The sequence below is a fragment of the Macaca nemestrina genome, chromosome 18 (assembly GCF_043159975.1).
Source record: "Macaca nemestrina isolate mMacNem1 chromosome 18, mMacNem.hap1, whole genome shotgun sequence".
Lineage (NCBI taxonomy): Eukaryota > Metazoa > Chordata > Mammalia > Primates > Cercopithecidae > Macaca > Macaca nemestrina.
In genome coordinates, this window is record NC_092142.1 from 456,376 (window position 1) to 475,362 (window position 18,987).

An 18,987-nucleotide genomic window follows, 5' to 3' on the forward strand; every position below is an offset into this window, starting at 1 on the left:
CTCGGCGCACCAATGGCTGGGCGGCCTCGCTGGGACCGGCCGCAGTTCCTGCGCGTGCGCGCTTGGCCTCCCTAGTGCGTACTGGAAGTGCCGGCAGAGACCGGCTGAGACGTGCGGCCCTGGAGGAGATGGAGGCCGCGGGTGGGTCCGAGGCGCAAGAGGAAGATGAGGACGAAGAAGAGGCGCTGCCGCACTCCGAGGCCATGGACGTGTTCCAGGAGGGTCTGGCTATGGTGGTGCAGGACCCGCTGCTCTGCGATCTGCCGATCCAGGTGTGTGCTGGCGGGGGCCGGGGGGCGGGAGTCGTTCCCCGGGGGCCGGGCGTCCGGGCGCGCGCAGCCTCTGAAGGTGCTGGTGGGAGGCTGCGGCCCAAGGCTGAGGAAGGCGCCTCTGGGCGTAAACAAGGGTCTTTACCTTGGCCAGGCACACTCGCCTGCGGCGCGAAGTTTAAAGAGGAACCAAAAACCTCATTAGTGAGTGACATTAAATGAAATTTTAATGTAATTGTATTTAGGGGGCTGGGGGGACAGGGTCTTGCTCTGTCGCCCAGGCTGGAGTGCAGTGGCGCGATCTTGGCTCACTGCAGCCTGCACCTCCTGAGCTCAAGCCATCTTCCCACCTCAGCCTCCGGAGTAATTGGGACCACAGATGCGCGCCACCACACCCGGCTAATTTTTAAATTTTTTGTTCAGAGGGAGTCCCACTATGTTGCCCAGGCTGGTGTCAAACTCCTAGGCTCAGGCGATTCTCCTACCTCAGCCTCCCAAAAAGCTGGGATTATAGGTGTGAGCCACCCACTCGGCCTGTAATAGCTTTAAAAGTCAAAGGTGATGCAAAAAAAAAAAAACAAAACCCTACGATAAACGAAAAAACTTAGTTCCATTTGCCTCAAGCGTCAATATGCTTTGGCACGATACTTTTTATTTATTTGAGACTGAGTCTTGATTTGTCGCCAGGCTGGAGTGTAGTGGTGCGATCTTGGCTCACTGCAACCTCCCACTCCCAGGTTCACTACAGGAACACGGCACAACGCCCGGCTAATTTTTTGTATTTTAGTGGAGACGGGGTTTCACCATGTTGGCCAGGATGGTCTCGATCTCCTGATCTAGTGATCCGCTGGCCTCGGCCTCCCAAGTGCTGGGATTACAGGCGTGGACCACCGCACCCGGCCAGTTTTAAATGTTTTATATTTTGCTCATCATGGATATTTTAATTGCCTTGTATTTCTTAAATGTTGTATTAAAATATTTGTTATTACCATTTTTTGTGTACACCTGCCTTACTCAGTCCTGGGCCCTGGCCTGGGTCCTGATGATCAGGGATACTCAGGGTGAACTGACAGGCCCCCACCCACCCCTGGGGATGGATCCTCATGTGAGTTTATTCTCTTGCCTGTTTTTTAGCACCTCTTTCCCCCAGAGACTCTGTCCACTTTGGACATTAAAATGTGAGTGGAACATGAGATTGGGGCTCTGATGAATTGGGAAACCCTAACATATATGCAAGTACCCTTCCTTGCCCTTCGTAAAATGGAGCACCACTTTTTGGCCACTGTCAGCTTGTTCTTTGTTGTTGTAAAGACAGCCAGGGTTCCCACTTCTGCCCTTGGTCTTTTCTAGGTTACTTTGGAAGAAGTCAACTCCCAAATAGCCCTAGAATATGGCCAGGCAATGACGGTCCGAGTGTGCAAGATGGATGGAGAAGTAATGCGTAAGTGTGCCCTCCTCCCTTCAGGTTATGTGGTCCAGGCTTTCACAGCAGCAAAATGTAACAGTGCTGGTCAGCCTGCTCCGCAACTCACAGGCCATGCCCAGGGGTACTGGGGCAACCACAAACCTGCCCTGTGCACAGAGCTTCCGGGTTCCTTTCCTGCCATCGGAGGCTATGGCTTTGGGTTCTCACTGTGGATCTTCTCCATCTGTGTCCGTGGTTGCAGCTGTGGTGGTAGTGCAGAGTGCCACCGTCCTGGACCTGAAGAAGGCCATCCAGAGATACGTGCAGCTCAAGCAGGAGCGTGAAGGGGGCATTCAGCACATCAGCTGGTAAGTGGAACGACAATCCCTTCATTATAGCCCTTCCTGGGGCTAGTGCTGTTCTTGGCACTGTCACCAGGCACCACCTGGAAACAGCTCTCAACTCTGCATGAGTACAGCACCACTGAAGTGATGAGCTCCCCGTCACAAGAGTTCAGACAGTGCAGGTCCTTCTGTGCCTGGGACTCCTGCCTCGGCCATCCCTAACATACTGCTTTCATCGCCATCACCCCATCCAAGCTGCTGGATATCCTCACTTGGGGACCCCGTCGGGCATTTCCAGTGTGTCTGGAAGTGGCCTCCCTAGTTATGGATGGTACACCTGTAGTGGCTACCATCCCCTTCTCACCTGGGTGCTGGCAGCCCTCGCTCTCCTATTGGATCAACTGTCCTGTTCACTGAGTCTCAACACTGTCACCTATTGCATTAGCAAGGTGTGTTTGTCCAAGCCGCCCCATACAAGCCTCTGAGAACAGAGCCTCCGTGCAGCCGCCTCAGAGCCAATTTGCACATTGTACAGAACAGCCCAGGTAGGGAGGACAGCTGCCCCAGGTCCCATAGGGCTGAATGCCTCAAGCCCACGCCATGCACAGCCACTCAGCTCACCCTGCTCAGGGCGTGTGGTTTACCTGCGTTCCCCTCTTGCAGGTCTTATGTGTGGAGGACGTACCATCTGACCTCTGCCGGAGAGAAACTCACAGAAGATAAAAAGAAGCTCCGAGAGTAAGTGCCGGCCACATCTTGAGCTGTAGGGGACAGCTGTTCTGTTGCCCCCTAGTCCCCCGTGCTCTGCCAGAGGGCTGCGGCTCACTCTCTGGAGGTAACACCCTCCTCCAAGGAGCTTCCTTGGGGCCCTCCCCACTAGGAGAATGGCAGGCAGAGGGCACTGGAGGGGCCTTGCTGCTTCCCACCAGTGGCAGCTTAGGGCTACACAGTGCCAGGAGGGAGGAAATCAGAGTGGGCATGGAAGCGAAAGGCTATGACTATCTGACACTCAGTTCCCTGCCCCAGGGACTTATGAGTCAGAGTGCTTCTGGGTCTGTGAGAGGATGGCCACTACCACTTCCTGGCCTTCCCAGAGGCCACATGCCTCCCCTCTGTTGTTTCTTCGTGGCCCCCCACAAGCCTCAGGAGGGGAGTCACAGATGTGTCCTTCTGTAGGGCAGGTGCTTTACGCCTTTCCTTCTTTTTCAGTTATGGCATCCGGAATCGAGATGAGGTTTCCTTCATCAAAAAGCTGAGGCAAAAGTGAGCCTCCAGACAGGACAACTCTCTTTATCACTGGTGGCTGAGCTTTTTCCCAGCAGGATCAGATCCTCGAGTCATTGTGCCTCTTTCACACAAAGGCACCCAACAGGAACTGTCAGCATGAACCTGGGGGCCCTCAGGACTAGGACAGGGTGAGCCAGTGCTCCCTTCTTTCATGTACTTGGCCTGAGACTGACCTCTCCTTGGGTCCAAAGACCCTGGTCACATGGCAGAGCCACGGCCTGGCCCTGTGTATAAAATAAACCTGTGTGCTTCTAAAAGTCAAAAGCCACAGTACCCTGGGTAGCAAAGACTGAGGTTGCCCCATCACAGAGGTGAGTTAAGGGGAGAGAATTGGTACACGTGAGTCCTGTAGTCCAAGATGTCACACCACCAAAGCCTTGTGGCCACACCACTCCCCAAACCACACAACTGTGTTACCATCATCTCCACAGGAAGGAGGAAATAAAAGCAGAGTGGCTTTAGGGTCTGCGTCCTGGAGCTCACAGTGGCAGGTGGCAGCGAGCACAGCACGGCTATGTGTGGGCCCTCCAGCGTCAGCCTTTAGGGTTCGCCTGTAGCAGTGCCTTCAGCAGATTCAGTGGACAGGGAGGTAGTGCAGGGTGGAAATTGGAGCTGCTGAGGGTAGGGGCGGGGTGTTTCCCAGCACGTGGGGAGGGTGTGACAGCACATCCCTAGGTCCTTGTCCCAGCGTCGGCTACCAGGCACTCTAAGGAGAAAGAGCAAGGTGCACGTGCCCGGCTGAAGGATTTCACTGGGAAGCAAAAGAGCCTGTTGACTGTATCTGACACTCAGTTCCCTGCCCAGTGAGTTGGCTGCAGGCCCCTCCACAGCTCCCAGCCAGAAACAAAGAAGGAAGGGGAAGCCCTGGTCAAGTTAATGGCAGCTAAAACGCTGCCAGTCCATTTATTGGCCACATGAGGTGGTCGTCAAGAAACAAGTTAGAAGGTTATCACGGGAAGTAGTATAATAAATGCCCAGCAGTACGAGGGGTTCAACAGAAGTGAACAAGGCACAAGAAAGAGGTCTGTGTTCAGGAAACAGGCCAGTCCCCGCATGGAGCAGGTGACTCCTGTAAGCCTGTGAGGCTCAGAGTTGTGTCTGGCTCTGGCCTGCTGGAGCACACGACCCCCGGAGCCCGCAGCCAGCTCAGTGGAGCTGAGCGTCCAGTTCGTACTTCTCGCAGAACTTGTCAGTGAAGGGGATGCAAGTGAGGAACTCGCACCACTCACAGCGGACAGGATAGAAGTAGAAGAGGACCACCAGGCCAGCCAGGAGGCCCAGGAAGACCACCTGAAAGATGATGATCTGGCAGCGTTTCCGGTACAGGTCGAACTTGCCAAAGCTGATGTAGGGCAAGAAGGCGAAGGAGAGGAAGAGGCCACTGATGAACCCTGAGATGTGGGCAAAGTTGTCGATCCAGGGCAGCAGTCCAAAGGTGAAGAGGAAGAGCACCACAGCCAGCAGCTTGAAGAAGGCACGCCAGGGCCGCGCCAGGATCTGCCAGCTCTGGAAGAGCTCCACAAAGAGGCAGGCCAGGATGCCAAACTGGGAGCCAGCCGGACCCACCTGGGGGATGGTTGGGGTAGCTATAAGGCTGTGGGGCTGGGCAGGCCCCGTGGACCCCAGGCCTCATCTTTGTGCCCCACTTCCCATGGCCCAGAGCATATTGGGACCGAGGCCCCAACTGGAGATGCTCCCAGACAGTGCTCCATATGGACAGGTTCACAGCAGGCTGCAGATGCACACGGAGGATCCCCACCCCGAGGGCCAGCCTTACCTCTGCTCGGTACGGCAGGAAGATGGCACTGGCCAGGTTGCCGGTGACACCACTCAGCAGGTAGATGATGGCTATGCGGTGCCAGCCTGCCAGCTTCTCCAGGTCCCGCAGGACGGTCATCTGGAAGCAGATGGACACCAGGCAGTGCAGGATCCTGTAGTCAGTAGCAGGTGGAGGTTGGGAGACATTCAGCAGGGGTGACCTCTCTGCCACCCCCAGCCAGCCAATCCTGGGGACCCTGAGTCCCCCACCCAGCCCACAGTGTCACTTGCCCGGCGTGCAGGAAGAGGGACAGCCACAGGCGGTAGAACTGGTCAGGCACCTCGGGGTTGAGGAAAGGCAGGAGCCCACACACATCATCCATGCAGTGCACCTGTGCAGAGCAGCATATCAGCACTCACAGCAGCTGGGGGAGGGGAAAGACGGACACTCCGGACACCTACCTGAGAGCAGAGCGTGGCCTCCTCATGGAAGTAGCCCCTCATGAAGTCACAGTACTCCCGGGAGGTGATCTCACACCTAGAAAGGCAGGCCGGGGTTCGGAGGCTGCTGCCTTGCCGAGGGGGATTGCTGACATCCCGGGAAAGTTTCAGCCGCACCTACCCACCTTTGTTGGCCCCGAAGAAGTCCAGACCCCCTCTAACCCCACACCCTTGGTATAGTGGGCTATTTCAGGGTTTAGTTAGGGAGAAGGCACAGCCCTAGGGCGATGCTCTGAGCCCAGAGACCAGCTGCACTCGCTCACACGCACACCTACCTGCCCTTGGTGCCAATGCAGCAGGGCCGTCCTGTGATGACACAGTCCATATGGGGATGGTTAGTGTGGTTCCCGGCGCTGTTTTTGGTGCAGATCTGGGTCACAAATGGGGACGAGCTGGGTCAGGATCTCCCCCAACCTTTGGCCCCACACCATGTTTGGGGGTAGAGGCAAAGATGGGTAGGCTCATAAAGTAGAAAATGGTGTGGCTTCCTTGACTTCAAGCCACCACACTCTGAGTCTATCAAACTGGAATCATGTCACTTGACCTTTCAAGTCTCCATCTAGTTCTCTTGATCTACTTGCTCAGAGGGGCAGGCGTTGGTTGATGGACAGGCTGTGCAAAGGCCAGGTGCACAGCATCTGAAAACGTGAGGTGGTCCCATGATGGGAATCTCTGGCATCGCCAGTGGGTGGGGTGTGGCATTCTCCCCACATGACAAGGAGGATTCCCTAACCACCCCCGACTGCAGCTCACCGGCCACTTGGTGATATCTTCTGGCCACTCATGGGGGTCTTCAGAGGAGGGCTCATCACATACCCTGCACAAGCCAAGTATGTGGTCAGGCCCTGCTTCGAGCCCCTAGCATTGGCACCCTTCCAGCTAAGTCCCCAACAAGGGGAGCCCCTACACCCTCTGCACCACGCCCCCCGGGGAAGATGTGGACAAAGGCAGGTGAGAGAGCTGCCGGCGGGACCAACCTGGGATCCTGGTGGCAGACAGAGCCAAACTGTCTCTTGTGGCCGGCAAGCTCTGGGGCGCTGGGATGGATGGGCCACTTCACCCACACTGCCAGCGTGGACTGTGGGAGGGGGACACAGGGTCAGGTCCAGATGGGTCAGGGCAATGAGGGGCACTCAGGGAGTCAGGAGTCAAAGGTAAAACCACTGAGCTCTTCCCTCGGCTTCTACAAGTCACCCCCACTCTTGAGATACACATGTATGTTGGAAAAGACTCTTAGAAAGAGTTCAACAGCATAATTCCTGTTAGCTGAAAATCAGAAACAACCTCTGTCCTAAATCAGGGAACTGGTATGGACTACGGCATCTCCATATAAGATGATGTGATTAAAGTTTGGATGAATCTTTTTCAAAAAATTGCTTAGTGGAAAAGAGGCCAATACCACTTATGTAAGCTTTAAGACACATGCTTGAAGAGTACCCCCAAATCAAAAGACCAAATCAGGTGATGGTCTCTGGAGCCAGGAGCTGGAGATGGGGGAGGGTGGGGATAAGGAGGAATGAATATGACAAGAAAGGCCTTGCACATAGGGACGGCGGGATGTGCCAGGAACGAGGGCGAAGGATCACTCTGCTGAGTCCATCTGAAATCTGAAGGAAAGAGCGACCACGAGGCAGACGAGGGCGGGAGCCCAGGGCGGGAAACGCACCGAGCATTCCTCCTCCGAGGTCTGCACGCAGCCCGACCTGTCGTTGCGCACGCAGCAGGCCGAGTGCTTCTCGCGCTCACGAGCTGAGCGAATGAAGCTGTGCACCTGCGGGTCCTGGCGCATGCAGGGCGAAAACTTGGCGCCCAGGTGGATGAGGGCCTCCTGCGGGCGAGGGAGACGAGCAGCTTCAGTCCGGGCCTCCTGCCCGCCGGGCACCTCCACGTCCCGCCCCCGCCGGCCCCGCCCCAACCCCGTCCTCACCGAGCTGGGCCCGATCCAGAAGTTCTCCTGCTGCACGTACTTGACGTTCTCGTAGACCCCGCGGTTCCGCAGCACCTGGGAGGTTGGGGAGCGGGATCAGACGGCCCGACTCGGGCCCTCTCCTCCCAGAGCGGGGCGGGAGGGGGTCCAGTGCCCAGACTCCACTCGTCTGGGCCCAGCAAAGGCACAGGGGCTCACCGAGTCCACCGTTTCATGCTGCGAGAAGCCCACTGGCGCGATGCCATAGATGCACACGGCTAGAATGGTGACGAGCGAGTGCACGAAGGTAAGCCAGTAGGTGAAGAAGGGCCTGCGGGGTGGAGCGTCAGCAGGGGCCTCATCCCCAACCCGGAGCCGCACCCTCCCCCAGGAGCCTCCATCCCAACCCAGGCCTTGCCTGCCACGCCTACCTGTGGTCGTCCATGTCCTCGATCTGGCGCTTCACAAAGCTGTCGATGCGCTTGCGGTAGGTGCGGTTGGTGAGCCGTCCCACCATGCCCAGCCCATACGGCCGCTTCTCCCGGGCGAAGAGCTTGCGCACCGGCACCGCGATGCGCTGGCCCCGCCGCGGCCCGGCGGTGCTCACCACCTCCTGTCGGAGCCGCACCTTGGGCTGCGGGGCTGCGGCGCCCTCCTTCTGCTTCCGCCAGCCTCGCTCCAGGGGCCTGGAGGGAGCCGGCGTTCATCCCCGCCCCAGCCCCCCAAGCTGCTGCCGTCCCTCCCCGGGGGTACCAGGGCACCCTGTCTCTATCCTGGTGAAGATGCGCCCAGCATCTGCCTCCTCCTTGCCCCCAACACTGCGCGCCTCCGGGGATGGCAGGGAGCCGGAACCCGGGCCCACTGAGTTCTGCAACTCAGCAAGTATCACCTGTCACCTCCGCCTCCCCATTGGATTCTGTCTAGCCCCTGGGCTCTAAGATTGCTGTCCCATTCACAGGCTAGCCATGAGGCCATGCCCAGCCCTGGGTCTCCCACCCCCGGTGGCCAGTGAGTTCCCAGTCCATCAGTCCATGGGGCTACCCCTTCCATCGCCCACAGAGGTGAATGCGATACTCGCTCAGCTGTTCCTGAGGGGCCCCCCGGGTCTGTCTCTGGCCCCCTTCCCTGCCTGGGGCACTCACAGCATCAGATGGCTACGCTCAAGCTCACTGCGGTCCAGGGCCCCGCCGGTGAGGTCCGCCTGCTCCGGTGCCTTCTCCCAGTCCTTTAGTGCTGCCTCTGATGGGGACTCAAAAACTTCGTCTGGGTATGTGGAGAGCTCTTCATGGAGGATACCTTCCTGAGCAAACACATGAGGTCAGGGTGGACGCAGGGAGAAGGGAACAGGGAGGGGGGGTGACGCCCTGGGCGCTTCTTACCCGGGCAAAGAAGGATGTGTCCAGCTCATCGGGGAAATCAGTTGTGTCCTCCTCCAGAAAGCTAGCTGGAGTGAAGCTTCGGCGCTGTGCGCGGCGCAAGGTGCCATCCCTAACAGAGCGGCCCTGGGGAGGGGAAGTGAGCATGAGACCCGGCTGCTGGCTCAGCCCCCACCCCCACCTTTCGCCCCTGCACCCACTTTCATCAGTGCTGCAGCCGCCCGGAAGCTCATCTTGGCCACCGACTCTCGCTTGCGCCGCCGCGGGAGCCGGTGGAAACCGGAGCGGGAGCTGGAGAAGGAGCAGAGGGAGGCAGCACCCGGTGTGACGGGAGTGTGAGGGGCACTCAGGCCTTCTGCAGTATCATCTGCCACACGGAAGGCCCGACCACGGGCCAGGGGGTCTATGATCTGGAGGAGGGGAGGAGATGCTGGAGTCAGGACCATGGGGGCTCCTTGCTCACCCAGACACACAGAGGCCTTGCACAGACAGTGTGACTACTGCTCCTGACTCCTCATCGGCCCCTGGACAGCTGTATGGGCACCACTCCCACCCCACAGCACCTAGAGGTCCTGCCTGGAATGCTCCCCCATCCAGACACTGGTCCCCTGGTGCAATCCCAAGACCATGTCCCCATCCCAAGGTGCCCCTTCCCAGAGACTGTTTCAGGTGCCTTCACGGGCAGGCTGTCTGACTGCCCTTCAAGACAGTGAACTCCCAAAGAGTCTCCTCTGCTCAGGCTAGCTGTGTCTGCAGCCCCAGCCCCTGGGAGCAGAAGGAGGGGCCTGCAGGAGGCAGCAAGAGGCAGGCATACCTTCTGCATGCCCAGCTGGCATGGCCCCACATAGAGTGGGGGTGGCGTCTCGGTGCTGGTCAGCGACACGTTGTCCTGGCTGGGCAGGTCCAGCTCCCGGAGGACCTGGGGCTTCAGCTTTCCGTAGCGCTGGCTGCAGTGACGGATGCTCTTGCGCTGCCATTTCTGGGTGCTGTCACTGTCCTTGCTCACTCCAAACCAGTCAGCGGTCCCCCTGGCATGGCAGGGACTCAGCAAGGGGCAGCCAGATCGCCCCCTCCCAGGCAGGGGACTTCAAAGGCCCTCCTCTGGGGCGGCATGCCCTGCCCTAGGCCTGCAGTCAATCCAGGGGCCAGGGTCTGGGTGGGCAAGGTCTAATAAGAGGATGAGTGGGTTCCAGCCACCCCCTGAACTGTTAGCCAACTTCAAGTTCCCACTAGACCACAGCTGGCAGGCCCTGCCCAGCTGAGTGCTTCACAGAGGCCCTAATCCCACCATCCCTGAGGGGCAGTTGAGGGGAGACACTGAGTCCAGAGAGGGAGCGGAGAGCTCAACCCAAGAGAGCTTGGCCCCAGGACACCACAGAGCTCAGACAGCAGGTGCTCACAGGCCCAGGCAGGCTGTCCACAGCACTTGGACATGCAAACAAAAACACTGCCAGCACCTGCCGTTAGGAGCCCCAGGGAATGCCAACCACGCTGGCAGCTCCCAAGAGGCCACATGCCAAACACATGCCAGAAGCACCAACACACTCATGACCTGTATGAGATACCTGAGCAGGGACCGAGAGACAGACTGGCGCTGTGGGAAGGCCCTGCGGGCAGCCCAGGGACCCAAGAGGGGTAGAGTGTGGACACGGCCGAAGTGTACTTGTCGGCTGCTAAGAGGCCAGAGCATCCGGGTGGTGGAGACAGAGAAGGAGAGAGTGAGTGCTGAAGAGAAGGGAGTGGAGCACGGTAGTGGGGTGAGAGCGGTCAGTCTCCAGAACAGGAGGAGGGCAAGGGGGTGTGGGGACCAACATGGAGGAGGAAGCTGAGACAGGAGGGTCCCTTGTTCTCATTCCCATCCTCAGTGTACCTGCCTCTGCCCCGCCAGCCCCCAGCTCCCACCCCGTGGAGCAGTTGGGAAGCGTCGGTACCTGCGGATGGTCTGTGTGATGGACGTCTGGCGCTGCAGCACCGACCGCCGGAGCTCATGGTGGGGCGAAGAGATGTGGGCTGTCTCGGCTGGCATACTCACACTCCTCAGGAAAGCCTGTCGCCTCAGGGGCTGGGCAACAGGGTCATGGTGAGGGTATTGGACAGGGGGCGCCCACAGTCCCTGCTGGCCGGGACCTACCTGCAGAAAGCTGGGCTCTTCTGCTGTCGGGGGCACCGCAGAGGGAATGTCCAGCTTTAGCCACGGTGGCTTCTTGCGCTGCAGGCTGCTCGTGCTGTCCCTGCGGGCCTCACTCATGGTTCCCGGCAGAGCAAGGCAGGCCTGCAGGGCGTGGTGTGTTATTCAATAATGACAACGCTGACAGCTGAAGATTCATTGTGCCCAGACCCAGGAGGGAAAAGCAGTGATAAGCCCAACTGTGGTGCTCATGTCCCCTATTGTCAGAGCCCTACTATGTGCTCAGCACTGACTTGCTCTGTGCCAGCCTTGTTCACTCCAACAGACAGTGCTGGGCACATCCTAGGTCCTCAGACAACATAAGTCCATGGGACAACAATCTGAGCACCCACTGTGATCAGGATACTGCTCTAGGTGCTTGAGGCACATTGGTGGAAAAACGAGACAAAATCCTTGCCCTCCTGGAGCTTATAGACTAGACAATAAACTTTTTAAATAAGTGAATGTACTGGTTAAAAGATGCTAAGCGTGATGGGGGAAAGAAAACAAACTAGGGTTGCTTGACAGGGGGCAGTGAGGCCTCACTGTGGAGTGACATCTGAGCAAAGGTTTGAAGGAGGGGAGTGAGCACAGCTGGGGTCCAGGGGTTTACACACACAAGGAACAGCCAATGTGAGGTCTTACTGACATGGGGCTCACCCTAGTCCGTGCCCAGGGCAAATCTCAGACCTGTCTTACCCAGGCCTCACCCTCTTACCCACCAAAACTTCCACTCCAGAGACAAAGGGCCCACTATGCACATGACAGCCTGTAAGGGGTGTGTGATCGGTCCACTGCATAGAGTCACCACATTCAGGAAAGAGGGTGACAGAGCAGCAGCTGGTGGCCCAGGCTCCCGTGTACAAATGACTTTCCAGAAACCACCTGGGCGCAGACGCCATAGTGACCACCAGGTGGCAGCACGTGCCCAGAAACAGCAGCGAAGCTGCTCGGTGCTGGGGCTGCCGGGCATTGCGTGGTCAGCTCCACCATGAGCATCCCAGGCACCGTGCCAGAGCCCAGGGAAGGCCCCAGAGCAGAAAGACCAGGGTTCGATTCTGGCCACCACTGCCTGGCTGTGTGACTATGACTCCATTTCCCCCTTACACCTTCCTGGCAGACCTGCAGCTGTCCCCAACCCAGGGGGACCACACAGGGATTCCAGTGGAGACCCAAGTTGAGAAGGGCCCCTGAGCATGACATGAGACAGATAGTAGGGGGTTGGCCAGAGCTTCCTGAAGCAATTTTGGACAGAAAACCCCAAATTCCTCAGCCTCTTTAAGGAGCTGCAGCCTCTGACAGGCTCGGAGCTGCAGGGTCTGCAACCCACCCACTAAGGCCCCAGAAATGGCTTTCACTCACAGGTCTCACTCTCAACTGCTTGAAGGAAAGTCTCACCTATGCTGTACAAATAGGGAAACTGAGGCCAGGAGAACACAGGCTTGCCTTGCTCAAGGTCATATATGGAGGGTAGCACAATTAGAGACAGCCCAGGGTGCTGTTCACAGTTCCTGATGGCCTCATGCCAACCAGGGGCAGGCCTGGGACAGAGCTCACGGCTTCTTCCGACCCTGCACTACCAGGGAAACGCTGGGAATGCTGCTCACAGCTCCTACGGGTCCTACATGGACCAGGACACAGGTGGGAGGGGGTCCTTCAGGGATGCCTTCTATTGGCTCCTATCCTACCCCTCACACTCCAGCCCCTGATCTGAGCTGACTGTGCACTTCAGGTCCCAGGTGAGAGTTGGGGGGCAAAGCTTTGGGGCACTCCCCAGACATGGTGCCCAGGGGTCGTTCCATCCACATGGCCCCCTAAGGCTGAGTTCCTGTCCCTGGCCCATACTTGGCCTGGAATCAGGGGCAAGAGCCAAGGGCGGCAGCTTGCCTCCACATCACTGGGAATCCCTCCAGGGCTCCTCGCCCATGCAGAGCCCCAGAGTGCAACAGGGTCAGACAGGAAGGCATCCTGAGAACTGGGTGGGTCAAGATCCCTCTGGGAACAGCACCAGGAGACCCCCCTGCATCTGACGCATGGCCCAAACCCAGCCCAGACCTGCGTGTCCTGGATACGGCCCAGCCACAGTGTGAAGGGGTCACAGCTCAATTTCCTCATCATCCCCCAGCCCTCTCTCCGCAGAGCATATGGACTGCAGCACCATCACCCTGCTAGTAAGGAATAGTCAGGAGGGGCCACCTCTGAGTCTCAGACACTAGGGGTGGAATTTCAGACAGCGTCAGGCATGTTGGGAAGGCAGGTCGTGCTTGGGAAGGGGCTTCGAGAACCCATAGTGCTGGGACAGCATTCTGAGTACACCCCCAGCATGTTCTCACCCAGAAAACGGACAACTGCTCTTAGTGAGGTCATTATAGGGGCCAGAGAGGAGCAGGGCGCAGAGTAGAGACTGGGGCCACTGCCATGAATCAGCAGGCTGAATCCAGGGGGCCAGCCTCTCCAGGAGTCTCCACCTGTGCCCAGCGGCACTAGGCGACATCCAGCTGGTTCTTCACTCAGGAGTGTGAATGACTTTTGCCAACAGAGACCTTTGCCAGCTGATGGGCTCACATACACCCATGACTCCCATGGCTCCTGCTCTCCACCGCTCCTCACACCTGACTCCCTCCCATCGCAGAGCCCCGCAAATGCGCTCTGCCCGACCTACCCTGCGTTGCAGGACCTGCAGCCTCAGGCTGCCCCACTCCCCAGAGGTGGTCCTTGGCCTGGATCTCCGGGTACAGCACAGGACAGGAGTTCATTCACATGTGTATGGGCCACTGTCCTGTCACTGCTGGTTCCACAGTGCTCAGGACCAGCCTGGTCTGAAGCCACCAATGGGTAAACTGATCACTGAAGAACACAGGCCATCTGGTCCCTAACCTGGGGTAATGGGGGATTCCTCAAGATGACCCCTCAACTGGCTCTGGGAGGAGAAGCTGTCTGGCATAAGCGGGTGCGAGCAGGAACAGTTAGAGGGTGAGAAGAGCTGAGAGCTGTGAGCGTGTACGGGGAACCTGACCTCCCAGTACTGTCTCAGCCGGGGCCCACAGGCGGCCCCAGGAGGCAGTAGAGTACTCAGCTCATGAGGGAGGCACCAGCCGCCATGCCTGTACATCCAGGTCTCCTGGGGTTCCCCCACCTCCACAAAAACCACTCCTGTGCTAGGAGTGCAGGCAGAAGGGAACCTGAGAACCCACTCAGTTACAGGTCCTGCGGGTGGGCAGTGCTGGGTGTTCCGGCCTGCCCCACCCCTGTGCCTAGATCCCCATCTGGGCCTCGAGTGGGTGGGATTCACAAAGGAAGAGCCAGAGTAGGCGTGGGGAGAGGCTGGCCCAGGCTGGACAAAGAGTCTGGCCAGGGAGCGGCACATTGCCCTCCCAGAGACAGTGGCTCAGTGTCCAGGCCTTCCCCAGGCACACAGTGGGCTCTTGTTCCCAGAAAACCCCTCGGGGGGATCCAAACAGTGTCTCCCCCACCCCGCTGACCCCTCAGTGTATGGGGAAACCGTGGCCCATGGAAGGCCTGACTGCCTGGGGTCACACAGTATCTGAGTCACTGCAGCAGCATCACAGCTGCCAGCCCAGGCCCAGCCCCATCAGGAGACACCCAAAGCCACAGTGCATCCCAGGACCAGCTTGGGGACTGGGGGCAGGACTCTCAATGAGGCTGAGGGACGAGGAGGGTCAAGGGAGCCACTGGCGCCATGCACAATGAAGTCCACTCTGGCGGCCTGCGGAGCCTGGTGTGGAAGAGCTGGGTGGGGGATGGTGGAGAGTCCTGTTAACTCAGGTTTTTACTCTGGGGATGTCTGGGGACCCATCAAGCTGGCCGCGTGCACAGGTGCAGGGAGAGCCAGAAAGCAGGAGCTGATGCAAGGAGGCCACTGGGTACAGCCCAGGCTGATGCTCAGGCCCCATGTGTCTCCACCACCTACAACCCTAAGCAAGCCTCAGCTTTCCCATCTGGAAATCAGGGGTCACAGCAGTGCCTGGCACAACAGGCAGCAGCTGACTCCACCACAGAGTGTCTGGTGCAGCCTGTGGGCACTTGGTACTCTCTGAGGGGCAGGAGCTGGGGGGTGAAAGGGCCCTAACTAGAGCATATGTAACAAGAGGGCAGCCCTGGGGACACCTGAGGACAGGACCCTCCAAAGGTGTCGAGTTTGGGAAAAGACTAGAGAGAAGCTCTGGCCAGTCCAGGCACAGACAGTGGCCACAGCCAGGGTGGAGCTGCATCCTCAGGTGTGAGCAGCAACCGCCTCTGTGCTCAGGCCTGCCCTGCACACTCACAGGACCATGCTGGCAGGGACAACCGGCGGCAGAGTTGACTACCAACCCCAGGACCAGAACCATCAAGCCTGGGCTCTGCTCCGCCCAGGGAACTGCCTGCTGCCAAGGTCAGCTGAAGCAAGGGGCCTCACCCCGGGACACCTGCCCAGAAGTGTCCTCAGCTCACCTGAGCCTCATCCCAGGGGGAGGTGGCTGCTCCAGCATCCCCACCCACACGCTGCTCTCTGACCCTCAGTCTTCTGTTTGACTCCTAATCTGAAGCTCAATCCTAGATCTCCCTTGAGAAGGGGGTCGCCAGCTGTCTGGCAGCCTAGCATCCAGGTCTTCTGGATTAATGAAGGGAGAGTCACCTGGCCTCTCTGCCTTGTCTGTTAATGGCATCATGCTGAGAATGATATTTGCTAGGCCCTTTGCAAACCCCAAAGTGCTCTTCAACCCTCCCAGTGAAGCCTCTTCTTTTCTGTGGAAGAAATTAGGTTTAGGGTGGAACAGGGCAGGCCTAAGACCTTTGCAGGGTCCTCTCCAGGTCCCCAGCAGGACACACTGGCTCCCTACCTCCCCTCATCACCCTAGACAAGTAGACAGAACAAGAGGTTTCCTGCTACAGGCCATCTGTGAGGGAAGCCGCCCTAGGGCCTGGAGACACGGGAATCCCTGAGGACCTGACCTGGGAGGGTAGTGCACAAAGGGGCCAGCATTGGGGAGGGGGTGGGGTGCTGTCCCAAGGTTCAGCTACCAAATGTAGCACAGGGGTCACCAAAACTAAACCCCCAACTCAGTTGGGTCTGACAGTGGCTGACATGGCAGACACACCCAGGAATCAGGGGATGCCAAGTGCAGGTCAGGGCACCTGTCCAAGCCACACAGTCAGAAAGGGGATGGCAGCAAGGACTTAGCTACACTAGATCCTGGGTGTAAACTGTCTGGTAAGCTGGTCACTTCTAGTCCCCAGTCTGGAGTCTAGCTGGGTCCCAGGTGTTAGGCAAAAGCACTCTTCCCAGGCTGGAGGTGGGAAAGGCCCACATCCCATGCACATGTCTGACCAGAGGACAGATGGACAGCCCAGTTACCAGTCAGAGCCCTCCAGAGGTATCCCTGACTGACCCTACACACATGCTCCTGGGTGCCCAGGCACCCAGGCGACCCCGCAACCCCCTCCCAGAACCCACCAGAAGCAGGACAGGACTGGAGAGGCCCCAGCAGAAACCAAGTCAGAGCAGAAATGGCTTCGGTCCTCAGCAGCCTGGCTCAGTTTCTTCAAACCAGATCCTGACTGATCACATTGGTCTGTCTAACCCCTGGGAGGGGTCCTCCGTATCCATCTTCCAGATAAGGAAACTGAGGCTCAGGGAAGCCAGTCACTGCCTGAGGTCCCAAAGCCTATAAGGGAGTTCAAAGCCTTGGGCCAGGTCTGCCCAGGAGCTGTGGTAGAAGGGACCCTGTCTGCAGACCCCCAGAAGACAAGGCAGACCACCCGAGTTCTTCAGCCTTGTGGCTGTGGACAGCTGTCAGACCCCTCTAAGACCCCTTGCCACATGCTCCATCAGGGGCATCTCAGTTGAAGGAGGAAGGAGTCACCCCCAAAATCGTCCAACTCAGAAAACAGGCAGAGAAGCCGAGGAATCCGATCATTAGGCAAAATGTGATCCTGGCACAGACACTGAGGTGAGGGAACTGGAGCCAGTGTCGGGGAGGCCCTCACAGCTGAGAGCAACTGGGGGTGCCCTGGGCAGGGACTGTAGCTGGGAAGATCCTAGGGAGGGCCTGATGGTCCCTGAAATGCAGGAGAGACCTGGGCGACTCCCCCTAAACCAAGAGTGCCCCCTAGAAAGTCAGTTCCCCAAAGTGGGGGTTTGTCTGGCCAGCTCATGAGAGGTGCTGGTTGAGGGACAACAGCAACCCCCCTACCCTGCTCCAGGGGCCTGTTTGTGCAATGGAGGCCAGCCAGCCAGTGAAGGCTGCTTGGAAGGGCTGGGAAAGGGTCTGAGGCCCAGTGTCTTCAATCTGGGACCACCAGACTCCCATGCACTCCATTTGCCCCTGCCCCATTCTCAGGAAAAGGGGCCCAGCTTACCCAGAATGACCCCTGGTGGCAGGGGGCTCTGCCTCAGGGACTCCTTGAGCCCCAGCCAGCTGCTAGGTCCCCAGCTTCTGCCCACCCTTGGGGTGGGGGCTAGGAGGTTGGGGTTGGCTCCACAGGGGTGGGGAGAACTCAGCCTGGGACTGCCCGGGCATCTAGCTGGGTCAAACCTGAAAAGCCAGTTTCATCCTTGAATCTTCTCCCGGTCTCCAACAGGAAGTCCCGTTGGCGGGTGGGAGTTCCCAGGATAGGAGTAGGGCCTCCAGACCTAGGCCCCACCCACCCAGACAGACACACACATTCACAATCTTAAGTGGCACACACAGAAGGAACTCTGGTCAGGACCACCTGGACTGGAAGCAGGACTTGGGGGGCCAGGGAAGATCCCCTGCCCATTCCCCACCCAGCCCCACAAACATGCCCCCAGCATGACAGCCAGCCAGGCCCTCTGCCAATGCCCTGAGCATCCGGGGTCTGGCTGTCACGCGAGCTGGGAGATGGCCTGTCGCTGTTGGCCTCTGCACCCAGAGTGAGGGTCTGTCTTTGGGAGTCGCTCCCAGACCACCCTGGAGCTTCGATGTTTACAGATCGGGGAGTCAGCGTTGTGGGGCAGAAGGTGGAGTCAGTCCCCCACCCCCAGCTCCACGGCTCCTGCTATTCCCATCGGTGAGGGCGGCTGGGACAGGGACCATCCCGCCTTTAGCTGGAGTTTCAACTTGGAGGCACCACCCACCGGTGGTGGCCGGGAAGGAAAATGTAGTGGGGGGAGCTCAGAGGAGCCTGGGGCACCCCCGGACTTCAGCCTCCCGCTCCTGGGACCCTCAGCTGTTGGGCGGGGGCTGGAGCCGAGCTGTCCGGCCAGGCCAGGCCGCTGGGACTGCTAATCCGGCCACGGGCTATTTTTGCGGCGCGCCGGGCGAGGAATCCGGGGCTGGGCCGCCTCGGCGGGCGACTCGGAAAACTTCGGGAAGAAGAGTCCGGCCGCCCCAGCGAAGACTCGCCGCGATCCCTCCCCGGCCCCGGCCCCGGCCCCGGCCCCGGCCCCGGCCCCGGCCCCGACCGCTCAGAGCAGCTCCGGCCACGGGGTGCTGAGGACGCGCCCCGCGCTCGGCGGACGCTGCCCCGGAACCCGCCCGTCCCCGGAGCCCTGCGCTCCCGGTCGCGCTCACTCACCGCCGCCGCCGGGGGTCCTTGGGGGGTCCTGAGGGCTCCAGGGAGGAGGGGCTGCCGCCGCTGGCCGGGAGGGCGCCCGCGCCGAGTCCCCGCCCGCCCGCCGGTCCGGCCCGCCCGGGAATGCCATGGAGTGAGGGGCGTGCGCGCCGGGGGCGGGCCCGGCCGGAGGGGGCGGCCGCGCTGACTCAGGGCTCAGGAATGCGCGCCGCCCGCCTGCCCGGCCCAAGTCACCTCCTCCCGGAAGGCCGCTGGGCTCCCTTCTCCCCAGAGTCCGCCCGTGGGGACGCCTGGGGCTGAGGTCTCCAGCGCCTTGACCCAACGGAGGGCCTGGTGGGAGCTCCGCCTCTCCCCTGGCTCCAGATTGAGGCCTGACCTGTCGTCCTGCCCAGATTTGTGCTGAGAAGACCGGGAGTAAGGAGGGAGGGCAGGTACAGG

The 18,987-nt window shown here is 59.4% G+C and overlaps 2 protein-coding genes across 8 annotated transcripts; one reads left to right on the forward strand and one right to left on the reverse strand.

Annotated features, from left to right (window-relative positions):
• Positions 1-40: 40 nt before the first annotated feature.
• On the forward strand, positions 41-11,478 carry LOC105485936 (small nuclear ribonucleoprotein U11/U12 subunit 25). Of its 2 annotated transcripts, XR_011616219.1 has the most exons (6): positions 61-272; positions 1,620-1,710; positions 1,937-2,042; positions 2,682-2,756; positions 7,112-8,737; positions 10,712-11,478. XR_011616219.1 is itself a non-coding variant. In XM_011748581.3 (5 exons), exons 1-5 carry the CDS (start codon positions 129-131, stop codon positions 3,283-3,285), a joined length of 474 nt encoding a protein of 157 aa, XP_011746883.1. In that variant the 5' UTR covers positions 41-128; the 3' UTR covers positions 3,286-3,766. The 2 variants fall into 2 exon arrangements, 1 of the variants encoding a protein (XP_011746883.1); XM_011748581.3 differs by lacking the exons at positions 7,112-8,737; positions 10,712-11,478 and adding an exon at positions 3,228-3,766 and having other exon boundaries at positions 41-272.
• Positions 4,174-11,110, reverse strand: LOC105485933 (rhomboid 5 homolog 1). Of its 6 annotated transcripts, none has more exons than XM_071083748.1 (17): positions 10,978-11,110; positions 10,778-10,908; positions 9,661-9,874; positions 9,047-9,256; positions 8,850-8,972; positions 8,613-8,770; positions 7,902-8,156; positions 7,690-7,801; positions 7,492-7,566; positions 7,231-7,392; positions 6,542-6,642; positions 6,318-6,381; positions 5,840-5,934; positions 5,526-5,601; positions 5,355-5,455; positions 5,083-5,236; positions 4,174-4,871 (listed from the first exon to the last, which is right to left on the reverse strand). In XM_071083748.1, the coding sequence occupies exons 1-17, from the start codon at positions 11,092-11,094 to the stop codon at positions 4,452-4,454; spliced, it is 2,568 nt and encodes an 855-aa protein (XP_070939849.1). In that variant the 5' UTR covers positions 11,095-11,110; the 3' UTR covers positions 4,174-4,451. The 6 variants fall into 6 exon arrangements, with proteins under 6 accessions (XP_070939849.1, XP_070939845.1, XP_070939847.1 ...); XM_071083744.1 differs by adding an exon at positions 10,412-10,519 and having other exon boundaries at positions 4,174-5,236; XM_071083746.1 differs by adding an exon at positions 10,412-10,519 and having other exon boundaries at positions 10,778-11,094.
• Positions 11,479-18,987: the final 7,509 nt, after the last annotated feature.